At 38.3% G+C, this 27,500-nt stretch overlaps 2 protein-coding genes across 7 annotated transcripts in view; both read left to right on the top strand.

The window, feature by feature from the left end:
- LOC136845715 (uncharacterized) overlaps window positions 1-27,500 on the top strand; it is an 893,447-nt gene that overhangs the window by 214,036 nt on the left and 651,911 nt on the right. The window lies entirely within an intron of this gene.
- LOC136845566 (uncharacterized) lies at window positions 1,077-2,747 on the top strand. The gene is made up of 2 exons (XM_067115741.1): window positions 1,077-1,313; window positions 1,783-2,747. The coding sequence occupies exon 2, from the start codon at window positions 1,990-1,992 to the stop codon at window positions 2,638-2,640; it is 651 nt and encodes a 216-aa protein (XP_066971842.1). The 5' UTR covers window positions 1,077-1,313; window positions 1,783-1,989; the 3' UTR covers window positions 2,641-2,747.

Genomic DNA, 27,500 nt, shown 5'->3' with positions numbered 1-27,500 from the left:
CCCTTAATCTGTTAACCACACTCTTTATATCCCATTCAACCTTCTCTCCTCAAACATGTGACGCTGTGGGACTCTTTGCTTACAGAACCTAAGCCTGGCCGGAGGCAGGAATAGCGCTGGGGAGGCAGATTAAGAGAGGACAACTGGCATGAACACCTGGACTTGAGTCATAGATGATGCCCGCGCATAGGGAAATGACACCAACCCCAGTCTACCTGTGGATAACCTCCTGACCCCTGAACCGAAATCATATAGGGTCTCACTGAAGGAAAAAGAGAGAGAGACATTGCTGGACGCTAGGAGACGCATCTCCCCCTTCCATTCCCGCCTCCTTCAGAGAGCCATGCCCTACCACGTGGTCCAATCTTGTAGGGGCCTGTAGTATTGGTACCAATGAAGCCCTTAGCCCGTCCGCCGCCACCATTACCCTCGCTGAAGCCACCTCTTCTACAAGGTAACGTGATCTGTTGCAAAGGTTCTTCCAGTCAGTCACACTGTTTTAATTCTCGTACTAAACTTCCTATTTTCATTTCTAAGTGCCATTGTTTCCATATCAATCTTGCCTTGCCTATGCAGAATGCGACGGACCAGCTGCGCACCATCTCTAAAGAGGTGTTCCAGCGCTACTTCCGACAGTGGTAGAACCGTTGGGAGAAGCGTATGGCAGCCTAAGTAGTCTAGTACATAGATAGGGTTCCCATGCACCCCCCTGACATATACTTGCAAATGGTACCAAAATTTAGCCAATGTCGTCTAGAAAATGATAAGCCTTATTAACAGGTGATCAAAATGTCCCACGTATGTTTTATATGTAAATTTGTGCGGCCATTACTGAAAATTTGTTTTTCCACAATATCTCCATTACTATTGAAGATAGCAAAGCAAACAAGGTGTCTATCCCTACATTTGTAGGGTCAGGGAGTTGGATAAAGCTATTTGTAATGTCATAGCATGTATTGTAAGGTCAAAAGTGAATATTCTGCTGATATTGTGGCCAAAATAGCTTCTTTTCATGCTATACATTACTGCTTTGTTTTTCCTTCAGGTACCTGGTGTTGAAGATGTGCGTGTGTGCATGTGTGGTGGTGGTTGTACAGTAATGGTTGCAAGTGAACAGTAGTAGAGAGTAGATGCTAAACTGTGGTGGTGGAAAATATGCCAAAAAGAAAATACAGTAAAACTGCAGCTCCTGTAACATCTATATGTATACTCCATGATGCTACTTTGAATGACCATGGGAACTTCATATCCTTCAGCAACATCAAAGGGACACCTGAGAAATTGGAACACCTACATGATATTCGAGATCAAAGGTACAGACAACCACTGGATTCACCATATCGTATGCAAGTCATATGTGAACAAATTCCTAAAACACTTCCTGATGAACTGCAGAACATCGGCTACCATCAGCAGTGTTACCAGCGTTTCAGTGCAAATCTTCATCGTTTGAAAGATGAAACCAAAGATGAAGCCTCTACTTCACAGAGACATCATTCCCCTCGTAAATTGGCCTCTGGAGGACCTATATTCCCTGCTGAATGTATCTTCTGTGAGAAAATAGAGATAAAAGATGCTAAACGCAAAACAGAGCGACCCCGGTATTTTGCTTCATATAATAACAAATCAAATGCATGGGAGGTAGTTGAGTCACGTGCCCAAAAAATGGGTCTTATGTGACTTTATAGACTTGTGAAAGACATATCTTGGATTCATGTTTTCAGAAAAATTGAAACATGGGCATCCTTCTAACATTGCCAACTTCCTTTATTTGTGTTGCAGGTTGAGGTTCGTGAAATTTTGCCAATCTTCAGCAATCAGGAGGAAACAGATTCCCGAATAGTCCTTTATCTTCACTATGCAGCTACTTTGGGATACAAGAATGCAGTGGTCAGAAGCCCTGACACAGATGTCTTTGTCATTCTCCTCTACCATGCTCACAAGATCAACCTCAGAGTTTATCTGGACATAGGATCAGGAAAACACAGAATGTTGCTAAATGTTTCTGACCTCGCAGAAACCATGGGACCAGATTATTGCGCTGCTGTGATGGGACTGTATGTCTTCACAGGAGAGGACTGCACCAGTGCATTCAAAGGCAAAGGGAAGGTTGCAGCATTGAAGAAACTGGAAAAGAGCCCCAGATTCCAGAACACATTCAGGCAGCTTGGGGATGAATGGCAAACCAATCAGGGTCTTCTTCAGAGCTTAGAGCAGTTCACTTGCATCATGTATGGAATGAGTCGTGAGACATCTGTCAATACTGCATGTGCAAAACTGCTTCGCAAGATGGTGGGTGAAGATGAAAGGCTTACCTCAAAGTCCAAGGTCGATCTCGCTCGCCTCCCTCCTTGCCAGGCTGCTTTGATTCCACATATTCAGCGTGCTAATCACCGTGCTGCTATATACAAGAGAGCTGATGACCCTATCCTGGAAGCACCTCAACCCCATGCAGATGGGCAAGGCTGGATGAAGACTGAGAATGGGATCTTGGAACCAATCTGGTCCCAGGAACCAGTTTTACCACCTTCACTTGTAGACTTGCTGGACACAGTAAGTCATGAAGAAGATGAGAATGAACCAGAGAATGAGTTTGACTATGATGATGTGTTTGACAGTGACGATGACTCTGATGAGTGATATTTCTTGTCTACTATTTTATGAGTGACATTTCTTGTACGCCTGTGTTATTGGCTGTGTTTGCTGGCTTGCAACATTTACCTGGATGTTACTTGTATGAGATTTGTTGTAGGTTTCATGTTCACATATCTTGATGTTAATAGCAAATTGATATCCTGAGAATATTAATCGGTCCAGTTAGAGGGATATCTATTGTAATTGGTGATACAGTCTGTTGTCTTTACTTACAATAAATGGGATACAAATTTTGACAAAGCACTTGCTAATTGATGTATATTTTAGTTTTGTTATGTCCCAATATGACTTTTGTTATGTCCCAAAATCTACTAGACTGCATACAAAACAATGGACGTGGGACATTTTGATCACCTGTTAATAAGGGACATTTTGACCATTTTCTAGATGACTTTTGCTAAATTTTGGTACAATCTGCAAGTATATGTCAGGGGGGTGCATGGGAACCCTATCCAGCTCCTCAACTAAAGGGGATTACTTTGAAGGAGATTAGTGTAAGATTGTTGTATCTGAATACGAGTGTTTTTTATGAAAAAAGTCTGATTTTTTTAACACACCTCGTACATTATTGTGTATTAAGCATCAGAAATGGAACATACTAATGGATTTCAACAGCTCAATAGCCTGCTAATTTGTATAATATGTAACCAACAGCGGTAATAATTGGCTTAGTGGGAAAGTCTGTTTTGTGAGTTTTCATTACTCCACACTAATAGGGTAAACTTAGCTAAGTCACACACAAGCTTTATGTCAAGTGTTCATTTTTCTGTATAAGTTCTTTCATGTTTTATTTTAAAATTTCTAGTGCCATTGTTTGTTCATTTTTCTATGGATTTTCTTCATTCAAATGATGAAAATACCTTTAAAAACTGAAAAACAAATAGTGCGCCAGTATATCAGCTTTCATCATGTGTGTTTTTATCGCCTCCCAATTGATTAATAGTTACCATCAATCTTTTTGTGAAATTAGGAGTGTCTGTTTTTTTTTCATATTTTCGTAAATAATTCCTGTGACTAAATTTGCGTATTCATGGGAAGTGTCTCTATATTTTTCACAGTTGCATAGCCCTTTAGTTATTTCCACAGTGTTCATTGCACCAGAAGACTGGGTGAAATTTGGTTGAAATTTATCCCATACTTGAGGTACGAATGAGATTTTGTACAGGTTGACAACACGTTCATGATTGCCAATGGTGGTCCAAGGACTAATTTGAAATGGTAAATTCATCTTAGTTTTGTTTAAGATCTTGGTAAAATTTGTGCTCATTTCATCGTAGCAGTAATCTTGCTGTGTATCTTTCCATTTCAGTGGTACTGACGATTCAGTTCTTCAAAAATAGTATTTCCCATTGTCTTGATGTTGATGTGTTTTCCTAATGTACCCCGTTGAAAAGCATCGAAAGGTCGTTTTTCATTTCCAAGAGAGATTATGTTGTCATTGATCTTTGAATAATGTGTTCATCTCGACATTCAAGAATAAACAATAGGTGTCCTTCGACTGTATGGGCTTAAGTTACTTTACATATAATCCTTGAATAATGTTGGCTCATACCTTTGCCATGAAGCCTAGATGAAGTCCCATCCTAAAATCTAGAAATTTTACGCATTTCTTTGGAAATAAATAAAACATGTTTATATAATCCTAACCTGATATCCGTATTTATACAAAAGATTTCTTTTATAAAACTGGATTCAGTTATTTTTCTTTCCAACATATTAAAGTAAACTAGCATAATTTTTTTCACGAAACTGCTGCGTTCTACCGTGTATGATACAGTCAAAAAAGGCTACAAATAAAAAAGTCTCTCTACAAAACAAAAGGATGTGTAAATCAAATCCTATGTAGGTCATATGACAATTTTTATATTGGTCAAACTGATAAAATCTAAACAAAAGATCTTTCATTTTAGGAAAACAGTTATATTAGTAACTAATAGAGACAAAAATTAATTTAGTTTTTATAAAGAAAGCCTTTGTAAGAATGTGAATATCTGCCGGGGAATGTATAAACTTGATTGATCAACTTCAAAAGAAATAAAATGCATAGATTTCAAGGGAGGTAGTTTGTCTGGGCTACTAACAAAGCTCTAAGACTTGCTGCTTGGAAAGATTTAAGATGTGACGGCGCTTACTTGTCCTGTCAGGTGCGAGTACATTTTCAGCCATCTGAATGTGTTTTTAATGTCGACCCTGGCATACATAATGTAAAATTATATACTCTGTATCAGTTATCTGAAAAAATGTTGATGAAACCAATCAGGATTTATTTTCATTTGCTGTGGTACTTATGGATGTATACTTGACTTTACTGTGATTTGAAGGACACCACACACAATTATGTATGTATGTATGTAAATATCTATATCTATCTATATATATAATATATATAATATATATATATATATATATATATATATATATATATATATATATATATATATATATATATATATATATATATATATATATATATATATATATATATATATATTATAAATATTACCTGTTCGACCTCTCTTTCTTGTTCTTAGTAGAATAGAATTAATTCGAGAGTTAGAGCTGGGAAGAGTTTAGATACCTCACATGAGAACAGAAACAAGCAGGCAGGAGTTGTTTTGAACAGATCCCAACCGTCAAAGGGGTAAGCATTTTAGTTCAGAGGAATATAAGAAAGGATAGGTTTTGCTAGGACAGACCTTTGATAGACTGTACCTTAAGCTTACTTTTCTTACCTTAAGCTTACTTTTCTGTGACCTTTGTACTGGCGAGTCTTTGTCCTTTCGGGTCAGAGCCTGGGCAGGAGGAATTTGAAAACAGCCGCGACCCGAGACAACCCGCATCTAGAGACTCAGAGCTGAGACCTCATTGAGGCAAGACGCATCTCTCTGAATGCGAGGGAGGAAATTGTTATTCCAAACGGACCAAGGAAACTAATACATCTGATCATTGTATTATCTCCCCCAGAGGTAAGTCTGATTGTGACAGTTTTTCCCAGTTCTCTTTCCCTTCGACTGCAACTCTCATTTTTTCGTGTTTCAATTTTTCCTCTCAAACAGTCACTGACTAAGAAATCCTAGTAAAACATATCCGATTTATGAAGTTATCTATCAGGTACAATTATTGTTGCCTAGTGAAGTCATATAACTTATTCCCCATGGTGTTAAACGTATTATTTCTGAACTAAGAATCATCCCCTTGTGATTACTAACGACAAGTGAGAGTTTCTGTAATGCAAGATTGTTATCTGGATATGACCTTTGCCAGAATTGTGTACGCCTTGGGCCTATGCAACAACCTCTTTCTTGGAGAAGAATCTGCATCATTAGTATCAAGAAGCCTTAATTCGACCTTGCAGTAAATTCCCGATACAGTGTCTGAGAAATCTAAATCTGTTGCGTTTATTCTATGTAGCAATGAAATGTGTCGTTAGATGGACTATATGCTGAGCTGCTGTTAGCTCTGTTCCAGGAAGTTTCCTAAATTCATTCATGTGGTTATGAATAAACCTCTATTCTTTGTTAGCGGGTGTTGACTGGTGACCTGATGTATTCAATATCTGTCCTTCAGAGTTAGTTGTGGCCTTAATTGACAGAATTATGTGGGTCTTAGGTAAAGCAAGGCAATATCAATCAAAGTAAATAATAATTAAACTTATTAGCCAAAGAACCCACGTAACAATATATATAAAATCAACATTACCTCAATTATCCACATACTCATTATCCACAACTCATCACAATCCACATGCAGCTGCAGCCCAAGACAAGAGATGGATGTATTCAACAAATGAAAAGCTTTCTCGGGGTTTGCAGTGCTTCACAGGCAGAAGAACATGATGGCAATGCTGTTAACAGTTCATGTAGCACACTGATAAAGGGTATTGTGGAAATAGACCCGGGTAATTGTGCTTGAGAGTAAGGCAAGGAGAGCAGAATTGGGAGGTCTGGAAGAGCACTCTTCTGCTAAGGAGGTTTCATGACTGTTACTCGTTCAAAAGGAACAGTGTCATATACATCATTTTGTTTATTGCATGTGAGTGGGTGTTAGAGATGCGTCGTGACTATATTATAAAAGTTTCAAGGTTGGGAGAGCATTCTCCTGCTTGGGAGCTTTCGTGATTGTTATTGGCTCCTAAGCAGTGGTGTACAAAATCATGACTATAGCATAGAAGTTTAGTTCTTCATTGGAAGTTTGTGAAGACACCAGCGTGTCAGCTCTGAGGCACATCATTTCTCATTAAACACATATTAAACGCAGATTTTGTGGCCTTTGTCAGAGTTCTGCAGCGTGGTAGGTGATTTTATGCTGTATATGGAGCTGAGCATTTTGTGTGTACCACCTCCTAAGAGGAGTTCCTCACTGGACGGGTGGGTTTCGTTCTCAGCCAGCACTCTGCTGGTCCCGCGTTCGATTCTCCAACCGGCCAATGAAGAATTAGAGGAATTTATTTCTGGTGATAGAAATTCATTTCTCCTTATAATGTGGTTCGGATTCCACAATAAGCTGTAGGTCCCGTTGCTAGGTAACCAATTGGTTCCTAGCCACGTAAAATAAATCTAATCCTTCGGGCCAGCCCTCTCTAGGAGAGCTGTTGATCAGCTCAGTGGTCTGGTTAAACTAAGGTATACTTAACTTTAACCTCCTAAGAGGGTCAGGAAAGCCTCTGACCCTTCAGAAGGTTCTGGAAATTGTCGAAAGGATTGAGGCCGCTTGGTCTATGAAATATATGGGCGAGTACGGTATAGCATGGTCTACCTTGCAGGACATCAAGAATGCAAAGGACAAACTGACGACTCCTAAGCTACCACCTTCATGGAGTTTACAAAAGAAGCTTGAGAAATACAGCAGCTGGTGATTGTGGATCAGAATCATCATCCTTCACGGTAGAGTACCTTCAATAGTGCTTTCAGCCACCCAGCCCTTCTGCATTGCCGTCCACTTCTGCAGGGTCCTTCTAGCTAGGAATCTGATGTGTCTCTGCTATCTCGTGAAGACCCCCTACCAGTTCGCCACTTCATGACCTCCTGAAGGAGCATGAGGAGACTTCTAAACCCTCATCACCAGTATTCCGAGTCCATCCCGTGTATGCAGTTTCAGCATTGCTCACAGGTAAGTATGAGAGAGAGAGAGAGAGAGAGAGAGAGAGAGAGAGAGAGAGAGAGAGAGAGAGAGAGAGAGAGAGAATTTTAATGATGAATTTTTGTGCACATTTTTATGAAGTATATATACGGCACAGTTTGGTTTTTAGTTTTGTAGTTATTCTTACTTGATATGTACAGCACTGTACTGTGCACAGTGCTCTGTTGTATCTTTTTCTTTTCCATGAATTTTGATTTTCATGTAGTTTAGTTCAGCGTTTGTATAAAGTACTGTACGTTGTATTGTAGTGTTTATAAACATATACAATGCTGTTTAATAACAAAATAGGGAAGCGAGTTGCGAAATTATCATTTTACATCAAAAGTGTTTTGATAGTGCCTTGATTATAAGTAAAAAAAAAATACCATTAGAGATAAGAGAAAATAAACATCTATAAACTTAAATTATCAGTGTAAGTTTTATCTAATGATTAGCGAACACAAAATATTCTTTTCATGCTGTCAGTTTATTCAAAATTTAATTATCTTTACCAAGAAAACTATTCAGGTTATTGGATGTTACCTGTTTTGTAGCATTTATAAGGGTTCACCAAATGAAAGATGTTTAACATGTATGAAAAAGTAAATAGTTTTCTGTAAATCTAATGAATATGAGCACCGTTCAAAGATCGAAAGCAAAAGGAAAGAGGATTGCCTGTTTAATGCTTAGGCTGTCTATACTTTTGTCCCATAGTATATCTATACAATACATGTTTTTAAACGGCTACTTCACATTTTTGGAAATTAGACAAAAGCTTAAAATGCAGGACAGACATAAGAGGGCATTGCATGCCATTCTCGTAACTTTGTGTAAAATAATCTGGGTATTTGGTCTCATTGCCATACCTTACAAACATCAAAACATATTTAAACACCGAATGTGTTTTTGCTGCAATATTTTGTTTGTATTAATGGGGATCGAATTATCTCCCATTTTCGTACTTTGACTGGACTGAAATGTCATGTCCTTATTTATTCCAAATATAAATTAAAATCACGTGCCTGATGTAGAGAAATATGGAACGTCCCAAATAGAACAGTAATGAGAGACGATACCTACTGACCTATGCAATATATAGTGACTTTGCCAGTGTTACAAGGCAGCCTAAAAGGAGTGACACTCACTGTAACTTCTAGATCCAAATATGCTCAATAAAAAAAATATCAGTAGAGACAGGGGCAGGAAGACAGGCTAATATAATAATTGTTTATGGAAAAACTTGGTTAACAAAATGCCACTGAAATGTATGACAGGCAAGAGACAAAGGATTCTCATAAATTAGGCATGCCTTCAGGAAAAGAAGGCTTCACACATATATTAGTAATCCAAGTACCTTAGTAACTGCGGGAATTTGAGCAGTACTATGTCACTTTGTAGAAACTTGCAGATAAATAAGAATTTAACTTTATTCTTGCACTCTAACCTATTTTCTTACTGACACGAGCATCATATGACATTGGAGAGAAATTACCTTGAACTTGTTCTAATGACAAAACTAAATTGATTCAAGTATCATTCCTCTAACAGAAAAGAAATGGTAGATAATTTAGGTCGTAGAAAAATGATATAGAGAGACTGCGAGATAAGACGCATGAAAAATTACCTTGTGTTAAGAGTCGCGAAAAGAAAAGGGGGAAAAAATTGTTTGATGGTTAGAGCTGAAAAGGAAGATCTTCGAGGCAGGTGGTCTCTCTTGGGAAGGGATATAGCAAAAGGTCAACGAGGGAACCCCGTCTTCGTGATGACCAAATCTGACCACACTTGACAGATGGCCAGTGCCGCGTATTTTCGTATTTTCTTTATTTATTTATTTTTTTATTTGGTACAGTGGATACCAATTCAGGCAGTAGAATAGTACAAAGACAAAGAAAAACTGCTTGTGTCTTCTACAGGGGCGGGGCATTATTTTGAAAGTAAATAATTATATGAAATCTATTTAGAATATTTTATAGATTCGTCCTAATAAACTCGTTTTTTTAGATGCGATATCGAAAAAATAGTATTTTTACAGACATATAATAAGTATATACATATAAATATAATATGTACATGTTATATATATATATATATATATATATATATATATATATATATATATATATATATATATATACACATGTATAAATATATATATAATAAATATATATATATACACACATATATTATATATATATGTATATATGTATGTACAGTATGTATAACTGCTGAATATTTTATGAAATACATGTGCAGAAAACGTCTGTAACATTAGTTGGTTACTACAGTTTCATTACATCACGCCATTCTAATTAATGTTGCACTCATGCATGCACTTCCTGGAAACTAAGGTCCCTCCTTTCCAGCCCTTCTTACACACCATCAGTCCGTCATCTTGCTTGTCTTCACTTCTTCCTCTCCATTCTTTCCATGCGACCAAGCCATATCCTACATCGTACCTATCCAGCGTCTTATAAATATTTCTACAAAACACTGTATATGATATACTTTCCTCAGATTTTTCTCTCATTTATTGTTATTTGTATGTATTTCTAAATTTGGTCATTTTCTCATATATATATATATATATATATATATATATATATATATATATATATATATATATATATATATATATATATATATATATATAATACACAAAACAATATATATATATTAATTTTGTAAATTGTGATTTTTGTACATTATAATTACATCATGTTTACCTGTTTTCTTCCACTGATTTGTATTCATATGTTTTATTTATGAGTTTTACCAATAAAAAATTTAAAGAAATGTCGAAGTCCCAAATATGGAATATTTACGTCCCGAAATGGACAAGGTGTCAGCATAGGCCACTTTATCAAAACCATTTTGTGGTTTATGGGTAACATATTCCACCAATAAAAAATTTAAAGAAATGTCGAAGTCCCAAATACGGAATATTTACGTCCCGAAACGGACAAGGTATCAGCATAGGCCACTTTATCAAAACCATTTTGTAGTTTATGAGTAACATATTCCTAAAACAATTAATTCCGTCTAACGCGTAATAATGGGGTATTTGTGACTTTATATTTGTGAGTGCAAAAAGTTGCTTGTATATATACATAAGAAGATAAAAAGGCCCATAAAACACTATTTGAACATTACAAACATATATTTCGGGCACTTCCTTCTGTGCCCCTGTTCACTGGTAAGATATGGATAGATGAAATGTTACAAGGGTATATATACAAAGCATATATAGGTGTGGCATTAAGTCTCCGATGGTATGCAGGTGACCGTTTCCTAAGAAGGGGGAGAATAAACAATTCCCTAGTGGTTTTTGGCCTCATTAACTCCCGTTTGGTGACGATTCTGGTGGTCGTGTTCCCTGGAACACCTTCTTCAGAAGCGGTCTGAGGATTAAAGCGTCGATGTCGTCCGATTTCCAATGTCCTCCTGACAAGTTCATATTGTTGGTTTGATTGATGGTAGCAGATTCCAGCATCTTTCTTTTGTACAGACAGCTACTTTTGAAAACCACCTCCGCCCCGCTCCAGTTTATGGAATGGCCTGTATCTCTGATATGTAGGAAAATCCCCGAACTCTCCAAAGCATATCGTACCGATCTTTTGTGCTCTATTATTCTTTGCAAGAACGATCTACCTGTCTCCCCTACGTAAATCTCATTACAATTGCTGCACGGTAGGGGAGACAGGTAGATCGCTTTCGCAAAGAATAATAGAGCACAAAAGATCTATTATTCTTTGCGAGAGCGATCTACCTATCTCCCCTACGTAAATCTCATTACAATTGCTGCACGGTAGAGTGGACAGGTAGATCGCTCTCGCGGTCTTAGTCTGTTTATTAAATATGTCGATAATTTTTTATCGGTATATATATATATACACCGATAAAAAATGATCGACATATTTAATAAACAAACTAAGACCTCGATGATCGCCCAAAACCTCGACTGTTGATATTACTTATCGCTTGAATCAAAACATAAGCGAATCCTTGAGCGCCCAGTCACATGAGGCATAATTTCTCTCTTATGTTATTACGTATTAATTCTAAAGATTCTAAATTACGCTATTGTGAAATCCAACATACATACAACAAAATACATTTTACATTAATGATATTTTTACATAATTATCATTATTACACGGAATACATGATAATTACTTGATAATGAGAACGGTAAATATAATAACACTTTGGAAAGATATACTATCAACATGTTCCATATGTATATATATATATATATATATATATATATATATATATATATATATATATATATATATATATATATATATATATATATATATATATACATACATACAGAAGGAGAAGCCACATCCTCAAGGAACAAGGAAATCGAAGACCTCCATTCTTACAAATTTATTGCCGACGTTTCATGAGACATGTCACATTTTCAAGGCTAAAAGAGAAAATAGATAGAATCACGGTATTAAGAAAAAAATTAAAATATTTAAAATTCACAAAAAAATGGCAATGCAGCGTTAAAATTAGGTGTAAAAATGAACATAAAACTAGAAACAAAAAAGGATCACAAAAGATATAGGTCAAGGGAACCAAGACACATATAACTGAGTTGATGACAACTGAGTATTTAACGAGGCAACAGTTCTCTTCAAAATAATAGACTCTAGGATAGTTAGATCGTGATGGTTGGAGACCCGCCCTGGCATAGAAAATTCTTCATCTCTGATGTTTGTTTTGCACCGTGCAGCATGCTTTCTGATGTTAGAGGCCTCTGGATTCGATAACTTGCATCCTGTACAGTAGCTTAAGCTTCTATGAGAGTCAATCCGTACACTCAGCAGCCTCCTGATACATCCCACGTATGTTCTGTGATTACATCGCGGACAAGTGTACTTATATACAATATTGGATGTGAGGAGGGGGCTGAGACGATCCTTGACTATAAAAAATGAACCAATGGTAAGAGGATTCTTTGGTATTAATTTAACATTTAAAGCAGGAAACTTTTTCTGAATTAGGGAAATGCAGTTCTTACGAAAGTGGTCGTCGTGTAGAAAGGGAAAATTCGCATAAAATTTCATTTTTGGGGCATTCAGCACTGGCAAGGAAACTCTCTTGCTCCACATTTCTTTAAGTTGTTTGTAAAAAAGATTAATTTGGTAATAATTTTGTTTAAAATAACTGGTTAAAAAAAGTATTTCTTCATGAAATAAGGACCAATTGGATGCATGAGAAAACGCCCTGTGGAGGAGGATAGAAATATCATTTAATTTAAAGTTAAAAAAATTAATTTTAACGCTGCATTGCCATTTTCTGTGAATTTTAAATATTTCAATTAAAAAACATTTTTTTGAAAACCTTGATTCTATCTGTAGTGCAAATTATTTTCTTTTTTAGCCTTGAAAATGTGACGTGTCATGAAACATCTGCAGCAAACTTGTAAGAATGGAGGTCTTCGTTTCCCTTGTTCCTTGAGGATGTATATATATATATATATATATATATATATATATATATATATATATATATATATATATATATATATATATATATATATATATATATATGTATGTATGTATATATATACATGTATGTATGTATGTATGTATGTATATATGTATGTATATATACATGTATGTATGTATGTATATATATATATATATATATATATATATATATATATATATATATATATATATATATATATATATACATATAAAACTTTAGTCCGGCCATATGGCCTAAACATATGGCCAAATTTGAAGGAACCAAAAGTGCAAGAAAAAATTCTGTCAAATCATTAGGCAACTGAAGGGGAGGACTTATGGCTCGATAAAAAGAAAAGCCCAGAAAGGTTTTGGCTGGCGATCTACGTTAACGTGAATTTTTGCTCCACGCTCCCGTCTTTTGAAGGTCACATCCTGGGACCCTGTGACCTTACTATGGGGAAATTTAAGGATCTGAATGAACAGATCATAGGCCCATTAAAGGAATCAGGTCTTAAAACGAAGCGCCGCTCAGGTGGGTGTGACGATCTGTTAGACGCTGGGTTGCCAAGTTTCACCAGGGTGGAAGGGGCGATATACCGTCGCAAGTAAAACGCTCTGGGAGGCCTAAGAAGACTTCTAATCGAAGTATGACTATTTTAAAGCGTCAATTAGAGGTTAATCCACGCATGACATCAAGGAAATTGAAGGAATCCAACCCACAACTGCTTGGTGATGTTTCAGTTCGGACCGTCAATGTATAAATGAACTTGATACACAAGCCACAAGGAAGAAGCCAATTTTGACCAAGTTACAGAGGGATAAAAGAGTCAAATTTGCTCAAGTACAGCGTGTGGGATGAGTCTCAATGGCTAAGCCTTTTGGTCAGATGAATCGACTTTTACGGTCACTTGTAATAGAGGTTTTTCCTCCGAAGCGACCCTCTTGACCCTGGTACCTCGAAGGACTGTCAAACACCCTGATTCTCTCATGGTTTGGGGAGCTTTTACTGGTCATGGTGAAGCCAAGCTTCATGTCTTTAAAAAGAATGAAAAAGTTAACCAGTATAATTATTTGGAGTTGATGTGACATTTTGCCTGATGCATTCGAGGATACGGGTGCCACATGTTTTCAGCAGGATGGCGCCAGGGCTCACACGGCTAAATCTGTCACTCAGTGGCTTCAGGATTGCCCTTCATCAATGATTGGCCTGGTAATAGCCCTGACATTAGCCCAATAGAAAACTTATGGGAGATCGTAAAGAGGGATCTACAAGACAAAGATGTCGTCTGTTCCAAAGCTGGAGGCAGAAATCCGCGCATCTTGGAACAACATACCGAAGGAAATGCTTCTAATTTGGCCTTGTCTGTACCAAAACGACTGAAGGAGGTGATTAAACGTAAGGGTTGTCCTACTAAATATTAGTGAATACTAATAAAGGTAATTTAGACTTAGAATTGTGTTGTTATTAGCCTATTTGTAGTTTAGTTATGTTGACATGTTTTGAGTTGAGTGAGGGCGGACTAAAGTTTTGTCGAGTACTGTATATATATATATTCAAGGCTGCCTTCAAGAGACTGGTGAGCCCTGGGGCTTTTGGGTCTCATCTTTGAAGTTCTTGGGCCCTCTCCAGGCCCACTTTCCCAGCCTGGCAGGATACCTGCCTTCTTCCAAAGAAGCAGCTTCTGGGTCGGACCCTTTCCGAAAATGGCGATCCTTGGAGACTGCAGGTCCTCATCCTTGAAGTTCTTGGGCCCTCTCCAGGCCTGCTTCCCCAGCCTGGCAGGATACCTGCCTTCCTCTGAGGAAGCAGCCTCTGGGTAGGACCCTTCCCTTCAAGGCTGCCCTCAATAGACTGGCAAGCCTTGGGGGCTTTTGCACCCTGTCCTTGAGGTGCTTCAGCCTTCTCCAGGCCTGCTTCCCCAGCCTAGCAGGATACCTTCCTTCCTCTGAGGAAGCAGGCTCTGGGTCAAATCCTTCCTTTCATGGGTGCCCTCAAAAGATGGCAAGCCTGGGGGGTTTTGGGCCTCATCCTTGAAGTTTTTGGGCCCCTCTCCCGGCCAGCTTCCCCAGCCTGGCAGGATACTTGTCTTCCACCAAAGAAGCAGCCTCTGGGTCAGACCCTTCCCTTCAAGGCACCCCTCAAGAGACTGGCAATCCTTGAAGGCTTTTGGGCCTTATCCTTGAATTTCTTGGGTCCTCTCCAGGCCTGCTCCCCCACCTTGCCAGGATACTTGGAGGCTTTTGGATCTCATCCTTGAGGTTTATAGGCCCTCTCCAGACCCGCTTCCTCAGCCTGGCAGGATACCTGCCTTCCTCAGCCTCTGGATTGGACCCTTCCCTTTAAGACTGCCCTCAAGAGACTGGCAAGCTTTGTTGACTTTTTTTCATCCTTGAAGTTCTTGGGCCCTCTCCGGGTCCGCTTCCCCAGCCTGGCAGGATACCTGCCTTCATCTGAGGAAGCAGCCTCTGGGTCGGACCCTTCCCTTCAAGGCTGCCCTCTAGAGACTGGCGAGCCTTGGAGACTATAGGTCCTCATCCTTGAAGTTCTTAGGCCCTCTCCAGGCCCATTTCCTCAGCCTGGCAGGATACCTGCCTTCCTCTGAGGAAGCAGCCTCTGGGTCGGACTCTTCCCTTCAAGGCTGCCCTCTAGAGACTGGCGAGCCTTGGAGACTATAGGTCCTCATCCTTGAAGTTCTTGGGCCCTCTCCAGGCCCGCTTCCCCAGCCTGGCAGGATACCTGCCTTCCTCCGAGAAAGCAGCCTCTGGGTCGGACCCTTCCCTTCAAGGCTGCCCTCTAGAGACTGGTGAGCCTTGGGAGGTTTTGGGCCTCATCCTTGAAGTTCTTTGAGGCCTCTCCAGGCCCACTTCCCCAGCCTGGCAGGATACCTGCCTTCTTCTGAGGAAGCAGCCTCTGGCTCGGACCCTTCCCTTCACGGAAGCAGCCTCTAAGTTGGACCCTTCCCTTCAAGGCTGGCCTCAAGAGACCGGTGAGCCTAGGGAGCTTTTGGGCCTCATCCTTGAAGTTTTTGGGACCTCTCCAGGCCTGGTACCTCAGTCTGGCAGGATACCTGCCTTTCTCAGAGGAAGCAGCCTCTGGCTCAGACCCTTCCCTTCAAGGGTGCCCTCAAGAGAGAGTAGCAAGCCTAGGGGCTTTTGGGCCTTAACCTTGAAGTTCTGGGGCCCCTCTCCAGGTCCACTTCCCCAGTCTGGCAGGATACCTGCCTTCCTCTGAGGAAGCAGCCTCTGGCTCGGACCCTTCCCTTCAAGGCTGCCATCAAGGGACTGGTGAGCCTTGGGGCCTTTTGGACCTTATCCTTGAAGTTTCTATTATGTCTGCTGACTCATCGATAGATTTTATCCTCATTTCCTCTTTATTGAGGCGTTTTCTTTGGGGATGAAGATGAGCTAAGGGATCGTCTGCCATCATGAGCAAGGGAACAGTCTGCTCCAGTTCCTTGTTCAAGAGGTCGAAGTTCCAGCGAAGCACCAAGATCTCCTCTTCGAATTCTGCCGTCAGTCCCGATTTTCTGATTGCTTTGTTGAGGGCTTCAGCCTTGTTGAGTGCTCCATTCCAAGTGTTTCTTAGGGAGGATAGCTTCTCGCCCAGCCAACGGAAGGATTCAAATCAACTTGGTGTTTTAACGTCTTTTGGAGACGTTTTTGTTCCAACAAATTTAATGAATCTGAGCTATTCGAATCCTCGATGGGTACTCCCCAAGATACTTCTTTCGGGATTCGCCTACTAAAGATGATATAATCTTTGCCTGAAGAAGCAGCTAACTTTTATAGCAAGGCAAAATGAAATTTCAAAGTACGTCAATGCAAAGATTGTAATAATAAGAAGACAAATTTCATTGTTTAAATGTTAATGTTTAATAAGACGTACTAGGAACAGAATTAATGAATTCATACGGAATAATTCTCTCTCTCTCTCTCTCTCTCTCTCTCTCTCTCTCTCTGGATTCCCAAAAGGTAATAGTTCTTACTACTATAAGATCACCCCCTCTCTCTCTCTCTCTCTCTCTCAGGATTCCTTTTATGAACCACTTTTGGTTCAGCAGGTTCTTAAATAAAAAAAAAGGAACGGGACTGGAATGACTGGCAGAAATTGAGGCAGAAAGGAGGAAGGAGCTGAACAAAACGAAAAAAAGTGACCTTAAACTAATTTATTTACAAAATTTACAAGTGAGTCAGGTATTTGGACAGCACAGACAATAATCATCAGACAGTCAGAGAACCAAATATATAGTATTAAACACCAGCAGTATCAAAATATATGAATAAACAAATAATTCATCAATAGAGCCATACACTTGCTCCCCACTAATAACAGTAATGATGCAACCATCATTAAGAGCCATACACTTGCTCATTACCAATAATAATAATGACAACCATCATCAGGAGCCATACACTTGCTCATCACCAATTATAATAATGACAAAACCATCATAAATATATACATGCAATAATAATAAGTAATGGGTAGCATGACAACAATAATGGAGACAGTTAACACAACAGAAATATCAAAGACCAATCCTACTGGATTGTCAAGGTAGACTTTGCTACCACCACAGGATAAAGATTACATAACGTAATCAGGCGAATTATTAATGATAGCTGCTCGCTATCAAAACAGGAACACCTCCTCAAGCATGAAATAATTCACCAATAAGTGAAGACGTTCGTTAACCTCTCCATATCCTCTTGATACTCTGAAGAAGCAAACACAGATGCAGAAGAACCCATCTTCCTGTCAAAGTAACCAGGTCGTCTCCCAGCCAATGCTCCACTCGCAAAATGGACCTACGTAGAGATTCTCATCTTCTCGCCAATCATCAAGACAATCACGTGCAGACCAACAAAGTGATTTCCTGCTGCTACTGTGTTTCTTGACCGAGTCCAGGGTAAGCATACCTGCTGCTGCTACCCATCTGCTGACTGCTTGCTGCCACGAACCTGACTAACGCTGTCAAGCACCCCATGACAGACGTCAGCTCCTTCTACAAAGGAAAAAACAAAAGTAAGGAGGCAACAACCCACCAAGGGAACAGTTGGCAAACGATTGTTCTAAAAAAAAAACAATTGCTAAACATCACAATTCCCAAGAAGGTAGTAGTTCTTACTGGTATAAGATCACCTCTCTCTCATATAAAATTCATTTGTAACTAGCTTCTTGTTAAAGTTCTGATGTAATTAATATTGAAGATGTATAACAGGTGTAGTATTTACTGTGATCCTCATAATGCAGGTGGTTCATAGTTACCACATGAGGTTAATTAAACACTTCATAAATTCTAAGGGTCAAGCAAGTTATATTTATAAGATGTCTTCACTAATTCAGGGTCCTTTGAAGTCGTCTTCAGCCCCTGAAGCATTCCTTGAGAAATGCCCATCGGATTTCTGGGCGGAATGATTCCGAATACAGATTCTGGATTTCCTCATGAAATGTTTGTTTGTTTGTTTGCATGCACACCTCGAGACTCACGAGGCTACAGCAGAAGGAGACGAAGACAGCTGGATTCTTGAAGACTTCTTCAGGAATCTGTCATAATCCAATGGGTGTTTATCCAGGAGTTCTTTAGGAGCTGAAGACGGCTTCACAGGATCCTGGAGTCGTGAAGACGTCTTCAAGAAGACTTTATAATCCAATGGGAGGTTTTCCAGCTGAAGACGTTTTCACATGATCCTGGAATCTTTAAGACTTCAAGATGTTATAATCCAGTGGGCATATCTCCAGGAATGCTTCAGGAGCTGAAGAACGACTTCAAAGGATCCTGGAGTAGTGAAGACATCTTATAAATATAACTTGCTTGACCTTTCGGATTTATATGAAGCGTTTAATTAACCTCATGCAGTAACTATGAACCACCTACATTAGGGGAGGGGAAGGGGGGAAGGAGAAGGGGAAGGGGAAGGGAGAGGGTAGGGACACACACACAGCCACACAGCCACACACACACACACACAAGGACAGACAGGCAGCCAAGGAAATTAATATAATAGATGATGTATTGTAATTTATTGTTAGCCATTCAGTTGTCAACGGGAAATGAGGCCGATAATCACAAATACCCTCCCGCAACAAACCCCCCACACACAAGTAGCCAAACTTTCTGCCCACCCAACTAACCACTCAGCACCCACCAGAAAAAAAAATATATATATATATATATATATATATATATATATATATATATATATATATATATATATATATTGCTAGCTGACCTATCAGTGCTGGTGCTTGATAATACACCCTACCACAGCCAAATGACGGAGAGCTGCTGCTCAGCTAGTTCCTCAGTGAAAAATTAGAGGAATTTATTTCTGGTGATAGAAATTCATTTCTCGGTATAATGTGGTTCGGATTCCACAATAAGCTGTAGGTCCAGTTGCTAGGTAACCAATTGGCTCTTAGCCACGTAAAATAAGTCTAATCCTTCGGGCCAGCCCTAGGAGAGCTGTTAATCAGCTCAGTGGTCTGGTTAAACTAAGGTATACTTAACTTTTTTTCAATGACAGCTACGAAAAAGGAAGATTTGGTGAATTGCCTCAAGTCCCGCAAAATACCAAATCCAATGCACGCAACACGCCCAGAGCTTCTACAGATATGCCAGCAAAACCGACCAAAACCTATTTACTCGGTTGACAATTTAACCCATGAATGAGGCCATGAAGTTGTTTGCCTGCTGCCTGGCTGCCCTGAGCTCAATGCCATCAAGCAGGTTTGGGGACGCGTGAAGCTGCAGGTGTGCTCCTCCTTGCAGGGTTCACCAGTGCTAATCTCCACGCCAGGCTTGAAGAGGCCAGGCTTGCTGCAACAAGGGATGTGTGCTCTGGTGCAGTCAGAAGATCGAGGTCTTTTGAAGACAATTACTGGTCGTCAGATAACATTCAAGACAGTATAGGCCCCGTGATCATCAACATTGAAAGCGATGACGAAAATGATCTGTTCCTTGATAGTGACGATGATTAAATAAATCATTATGACCATTTTTTGGTTTCTTTTGTCCACCCATTGTTTATCTATGCCTTCCTGTAATTAGCAATAAAATTATTTTAGAAAACCAATGCTAATGAATTGTTCGATGTCGAAAGTTAAATATTTGCCAGTATATCAGATGGTCTTAAGGCTGTTTTTAGCTTGGCATGCTAATAAAAATAAATATATATAAATAAGTAAAATCTTCTGGTCACTTATTACTAGATACAGTTAAGAGGGCACTGTAGCTATTACAATTACATATATAAATAAATATATATATATATATATAACTAAAAATGAATAAATATAAGTATAGATTAAAACATAATTATTTTTAAAAATGTATATATCATCATGTAATATATTAATTTGCTTTAAAAAATTTCGTGTTGTCCAGGATAGGTAAAATGACATTTAGCATAAGTCAAACAACCATTTGATAAGGCATAGTGGAGGATGCGCTATACCGACGTCACTGATACACGTCACCACTTCTGCGGATGGTAGGGTGGCTAAGCGCAGCTTTAACCTCATTTTCTTAAGTAAAAAAGTTAATGAAACGCATATGGCAATGCACAGCACTTTCGAAAATTAGGACGAAGTTTGAAACACTCTGTGCTTTACTGGCATGGAAATCCATAAGTCGGTTTAAGGTTGTTTACGAAAAACACTATGTCATGTCCTCTGGAATGCATAGTAAATTGATAGATAGTTTTATTCCTTCAGTTTTGCTGAAGTGACTAGTTGGGGAGACAGTTACAGTGATGTCCTTTTACTTTAGTATATTTCTTGTTTAAATATTGATGCCTCACATTTCTGATAATTTTTTAAGGGATCACTGTAGTGAGGTAAGTTTTGAATTCTATGATTAGTAAGTGTCATAACCAGGTACTTGGAACACTTTGTGACAGTATATATATATATATATATATATATATATATATATATATATATATATATATATATATATATATATATATATATATATATATATATATATATATATATATATATATATATATATATATATATATATATATATATAACCCCATCCGGAGGGGTTGTCATCCCTCCCCTTCCCTCGTGAGGGCATCGAAGGCACGCCGCAAGTTAACCGTCAAAGTGCCAGGCGTCCCCTCGCCCTCCAAAAATCACCCCAAGAGTCACCCCCCCCTCCAGAAGTTTCTTACGAGGTAGCGTCACTTATCTCGATTACGATTGGTGGATGGGCACAAGACAGTTCGTAACAACCAATAAAGTCCAGGAGGAAGGCTTTTGTGGCGGGTGGGGGGGGGTGAGAATGAAGGGGAGGCGCGCACTTGACCTGAAGGGAGAGGGCATTGTCGTGTCGGACTCTCGTAGGGGCAGGTTGCGTTTCCCTTCGTTCCTGTCCCCGCCGGTCCTTTACCTCGCCTAGGAAATCGGGTGTCGTCAATTAGTTTAATTTCAAATTAGCTTACTCACAGTTGGGCCCTCCTGTAGGTTTAGTTAATATAAGCATTATGAACTTATAGCAGTGCGTATTATTCCTGCATGACCTGCAGTATGTAAAGAACCCTAGATGACCTCTGAAAAATGGATCATATATATATATATATATATATATATATATATATATATATATATATATATATATATATATATATATATATATATATATATATATTATTTATTTATTTATTTATTCATTTATAGCAACGTGTTTTTAAATATTAATGCGTTGTTTACTGTTGGTCTAGGAATGCTTGCCATATTAAGTTACATTTTTTTGTAGTATTTTCCTTTGGGTCAAATGTTAACGCTACCTTTTTAGCACAGTAAATGCTGTAAAAATTAACTCAGAAAGAGAAGAGTGAATAGGATTACTAGGATGAAATTTCAATTCTCTTTTTCGATTCCTGGACTAAATTATTTAAGTTTAGTTATTCATATTTCATAGAGAAATATATTAAAAGACGATGAATATATTCTTCCTAATCAGAAAGAGACGAGTGAATAGGATTACTAGGATGAAATTTAAATTCTCTTTTTCGATTCCTGGACTAAATTATTTAAATTTAATTATTCATATTTCATAGAAAAATATCGTACCATGAACATAAAAGAAGATGAATATATTCTTCCTAATCTCAAAACAATAATGACCTCTAAATCCTTATTACGAAAATTGAGGTTATCAACTTTTCATGTTATACCAACAAAGTTTAATCGCTTTAAAATCATTTACTTTCTTTTTCTGTTCAAAGCAGCATGTTAGTAATCGGCATTTCAAACTAACCGCTTTAATCCGGATAATGCTCGCGAGGCGATATCATCTGCTCGCCAATCGGGCCATTGCAAATACAACTCGTATCTGCATCCGTTTTATGTGCTTTTGTTAACAGCAGCGCTAAGTGGGTGTTCCGAGCTGATTATGACCAAGTCCTACACAGTCTGAATGCTAATATAAACTTGTCCATGAATATTGCTAAATGCTGTTTGTTCATATGACACAACCCTTGGCACTCGCTCGCTCTCTCTCACATAATTACTTCTGCTGATGCTCGTGCCAGAGATGTATGTATGTACAGTATGTATGTATGGGATCTTTCCTAGATAGTGACCCCCAGTAAGTTCAGGTGTCGTTATCTAGAACTAATATTTCTTGGGGTTATTATTTTTATGATATTTACAGTCTTTTGTTTATGTTTTTACGGTCATCCCAACGGGCTTGTACTAAACACGCTGCGAATGTAGATACATACCGGGTTAAAACACTTGGGGGTGTGTATATATATCCCTGCTTGTTTCCTCTGCGAATGTAGATACATACCGGGTTAAAACACTTGGGGGTGTGTATATATATCCCTGCTTGTTTCCCCTGCGAATGTAGATACATACCGGGTTAAAACACTTAGGGGTGTGTATATGTATCCCTGCTTGTTTCCCCTGCGAATGTAGATATATACCGGGTTAAAACACTTGGGGGTGTGTATATGTATCCCTGCTTGTTTCCCATCTAGCAAAGTGCAGACATAAATGAAGAGATTGGTAAACAAGAATCTTACCCGCTACTGGCTTATTGTATAAATTAAACAACGTTTCTAGATACAATAACGCTTTCAAGTCTGCTCACGTTCTACAACATAAGTACACAAAAGTAACAGGGATAAATTAAAAATAAAAAGGGCTTGTGGAAAGTAAAAACAAATAAACAAAAGAAGAAATTAATGGTGTTAAGACAAAAAATTCATGAAAAGTTAATTTTTAAAAAGGGAGATACTTTTCAAATGAGAATACAGTTGACCCCATGGGCATCTTTAGTTTATTATCATGTCTACTTTTAACAGCTGATAGATATTAAGAAAAAGAACAGGTGTATATAGGAAAGGTCAGTGTTCGAGAACGAGAGGAAGATGCAGCTGTAGCTAAACAGATCGGAGATACAAAACTTATTATGACCCACTGCCCTGCCTACAAAGAGACAGCAGTTGCCAAAAAACAATGTCTTTTGATAATTTTCAAACGAGGAAAGTTTGAGTAATATATAGAATGTGTCTGTAAGTGACCAGGGTATCCATACAATTATGTAATATCAGAAAAAGTAAATTATTTTTGAGAGATTATTTGCCGTGTAGTTAGGAGATAAATTATCTCTTTGCCGTGTAGTTAGGAGATAAATTATCTCTCGAAGTCATTTTAATGTGAGCTTTCGAATGAAGCCAGAACTTGGTCATTGAAATTGTTACACGCATATGTATGCTTTTCTTAGAAAAGTAATTTCATTTTAATGGAAATTATTTGGTTTTCTTAGTACAGTTAGAAATCTGTTTGTAAAGCACTTGCGAGAACTGGATATAACGACGAACTGAGATGTAAATTAATTATTGCAAAGCGGTGTGTAAGCGTGAGAAAACAGTGAAACTATATATCGTATGTAATTCACTAAATGTGATTTCCAAGACACTGCTTTGAGAAATAGAAGTGTTTCTTGTAATTTATAGTAATTTTATTATACCATGAGAGTACACTTAATATTTTTTCACTTCGATGATGCTCAATAAATTAAAAAAAAAAAAACAAACACTGAGCTTGGACAGGACTTGTGCAGTTGACCATCAGTGAATTCACCTTGTCGTTGTCCCGTGGAAACTGAATAATCACTGATGCTTGAGAGTCTTGGAATTGTGTGGGAGCAGCAGTCGCTCACAGTGAGACCCGGAATGCCAAAGAAGGATGTGAAAGTTCTTTTTGAAATTATTAGCTGGTCCACTGGTATAGTGGTTAGGTCGTGGCTTGCCACTCAGATATCGCGGGTTCGCATCTTCCCAGGGCGATGAAAAATCACTGGCTCTGTATCATGATCAGGTACTGCTGCCGCAGTGTGGGGTCTGCGGTGGGAGGTTGAAATCAGCATTCTTTGGAAGCTTGAATTGTAAGTCAATGGCCCCTGTGTGCTTGGTCCATGTGAATAGGTTTCATCTACTGAAACAATAATAATAATGATAATAATAATAATAATAATGATAATAATAATGATATATTGAGCTTTAGACGAGTTGCTCCCCGTGTAAGTCCATCTCGTATAGAAGGCGTGAAGCATATTAAAAAATTGCTCGAGGGAAATTCCCAAGTTTTCTCATTAACTCTTCTCCTAGAGAGTGATTAAGGAAACACTCACGACATTAAAAAAATGTTCTTACTTTTATAAATTGAAATAAATGCACAGAAAAAAAAATCGTATATGAAGAATGTTGTTCATAGCTACCGTTATTTAGAAATGTTTTAACTAAGGTAATAAGACTATAACATTAATTGTTGGATGTTCTCTCATTACTGATGCCCAGAGTACCATCGTCGTCGTTGTTTACAATTAGGTTGGTTTTATTTTGGTAAGAGATATTGCTCATAGGGCAGCACGTTTAAACTTTCGTCGAGATCTGATCTACTTATGATGCAGTGCGATTTTAATAAAGATTCCAAGAGCAACCAGAATATCAAGGTTCGGATGTTGTCTGTGACTCACGACTACGTGGTAGCTTAAGTGCTCCATGATGGCAGCTGACCTTGCTGGCTAAACTGAGGTGCGGCAGCGGAGCATGGGCCACACTCTATCTTTGTTGCCACTTGCATTATTCATGTTTGCATAAAAAAACATGAAGGGTTTGAAGTGAGTGAGCTATTCTATGCAAGCACAGAAAAAAAGATTAGCCCTATTATAATAAAAAAATATTGGTATGGAGCCTACTCCTAGTTATGGATTTCCTTGATGAATTGTTAAATTTTCTGTTGACTTCAAACACAATTGCAAGTAAATTCTCTGCAGCATACTTTACAACATTAAGACTGCTTTTTAGTTTTCTGTAAAAGAAAACTACTGAGATGGCTTTTTCTGTTCATCTGCACTTTTTCTGTCAGCCCTCAGATCTTAAAAACTACCGAGGCTAGAGGGCAGCAAATTGGTATGTTGATCATCAACCCTCCAATCATCAAACATACCAAATCGCAGCACTCTAGCTTCAGTAGTTTTTATTTTATTTAAGGGTAAAGTTAGCCATGACCGTGCGTCTTGCAACGCTATAGGTGCTAACAAAACAGGCCACCACTGGGGCGTGGCTGAAAGTTGCATGGGCCGCGGCTGAGAACTTCTTGGACCGTGGCTGAAAGTTTCATACAGCATTATACACTGTACAGAAAACTCGATTGCCCCGAAGAAACTTCGGCGCATTTTTTACTTGTTTAATTTCTGACAACGAACATAAGATTAAAAAAATGCGACGGAACTATTGTAAAAGGTTCTGTATTATGAGTCTTGTCGGAGGAGAACAGCTTCTGTCTTTTATTAAAATGAAGCACTGATTTTATCATGGATATGAAATGCGATTATTTTTCTGCTAGATGCAGGTCAGTTTGACGGCATTATCTGAAGATAAACACAAAGTTGCAGATAAAGTGAAAGGCAAGATAGTGCACATTAACCAGCAAGCTCTCAAATTTGGAGGCTCATGATGGAAATGTAAAGTTGAGAAACATGTATAACTTATCCTCAGTATTTGGATCAGAAAAGACGGAAACTTTTATGTTGGAAACATTCGTTCATTTTTTCTTTATCTTTGTGTTAAACAGATCAAAGACTCGCTGAAACTGTTTCACTCTTACTTTCTTGGACTTCATAGGCATCATGTAGAGTGCGCCGTTGAGTGCATAACGCCAAATGAGTGTCAAGTAACTGGGGTTTACCAACAAAATCAAATAGTGCTTTTCGATACAAAAAGAAATGGGAGAAGTTTTATTAGAGCAAAGCGAAGTTAATTTGTGAAATGAAAAGCACTGCCATAAGATAATATCCTCTAATGCTAACTTTGATACAGGCAAGGATTAATGGAGACTTCGCACTCTTCTCCTAAAAAAATGCTAATGAAATATATACTGGTCTGATAAAAAAACGTAATCCAAATAGTACTCTAATTAAGAGAATGTATTTAGATTTAAATCACAGATATGAGTGTGAGTGAGTAGTACTGAGGGGTAGCGAGATTTACAACGATAAATTTTATGGGAGCAGTAGGGATACGAATATTCCCCTAACCTTACATCATTGTGAAGATGGTTTTGGATTCGGTTTCAAGATAATATTAATAATTGATAATAAATAGAATACATGAAAATATATAGCCCATTCCAAAAACTTTTACAAAATTCCGTTCAAACTGACGAATCATCGTCAAAGTTAGTGAATTTTTTTAACTTGAAATTTAAATGAAAAGCATTTAGTAAGTTGGTTAGTATGATATCAGTCAATACCGTCTGCAAATGATAAAGCGGAGAAAGAGACAAAATGAAAACCTCGTATCAGTAATATCGTCGTATTCGAGAATCCCTAGATATTTTTGTTGATTCCATCTGAACTATATCTCTGATGGTTTTCTTAACGTTTCTCGTGAGAGAAATTCCCCGCGCTAATTAGCGCCAATTCCCAGAAACTCATTAGGTCCAATTATAACTGTCGTTATACCCTTAGATCCATCGCAAGGAAGATCATTACTTTCGGCAGCATTACCGTAAAGGAAAATCGAAATGCTTTCCTGATAATGAGCTATGGAATTTTGAAGGACGGGATTGAAGCCATGGTTCACATGATGCGATAATCAGGATTTTCCCTTTTCCTTTTTTAAATAAAACTGTTAATGATGGCAGTGCTTGAAATACATTTATGATAAGCGACATATTATTCTTGGTCGTTTCATAACATGAATCTCTCTCTCTCTCTC

This window comes from Macrobrachium rosenbergii, chromosome 14 (assembly GCF_040412425.1).
Source record: "Macrobrachium rosenbergii isolate ZJJX-2024 chromosome 14, ASM4041242v1, whole genome shotgun sequence".
Lineage (NCBI taxonomy): Eukaryota > Metazoa > Arthropoda > Malacostraca > Decapoda > Palaemonidae > Macrobrachium > Macrobrachium rosenbergii.
Note: the sequence above shows the minus strand (reverse complement) of the source record. Positions and strands in the feature narration are given on the sequence as shown.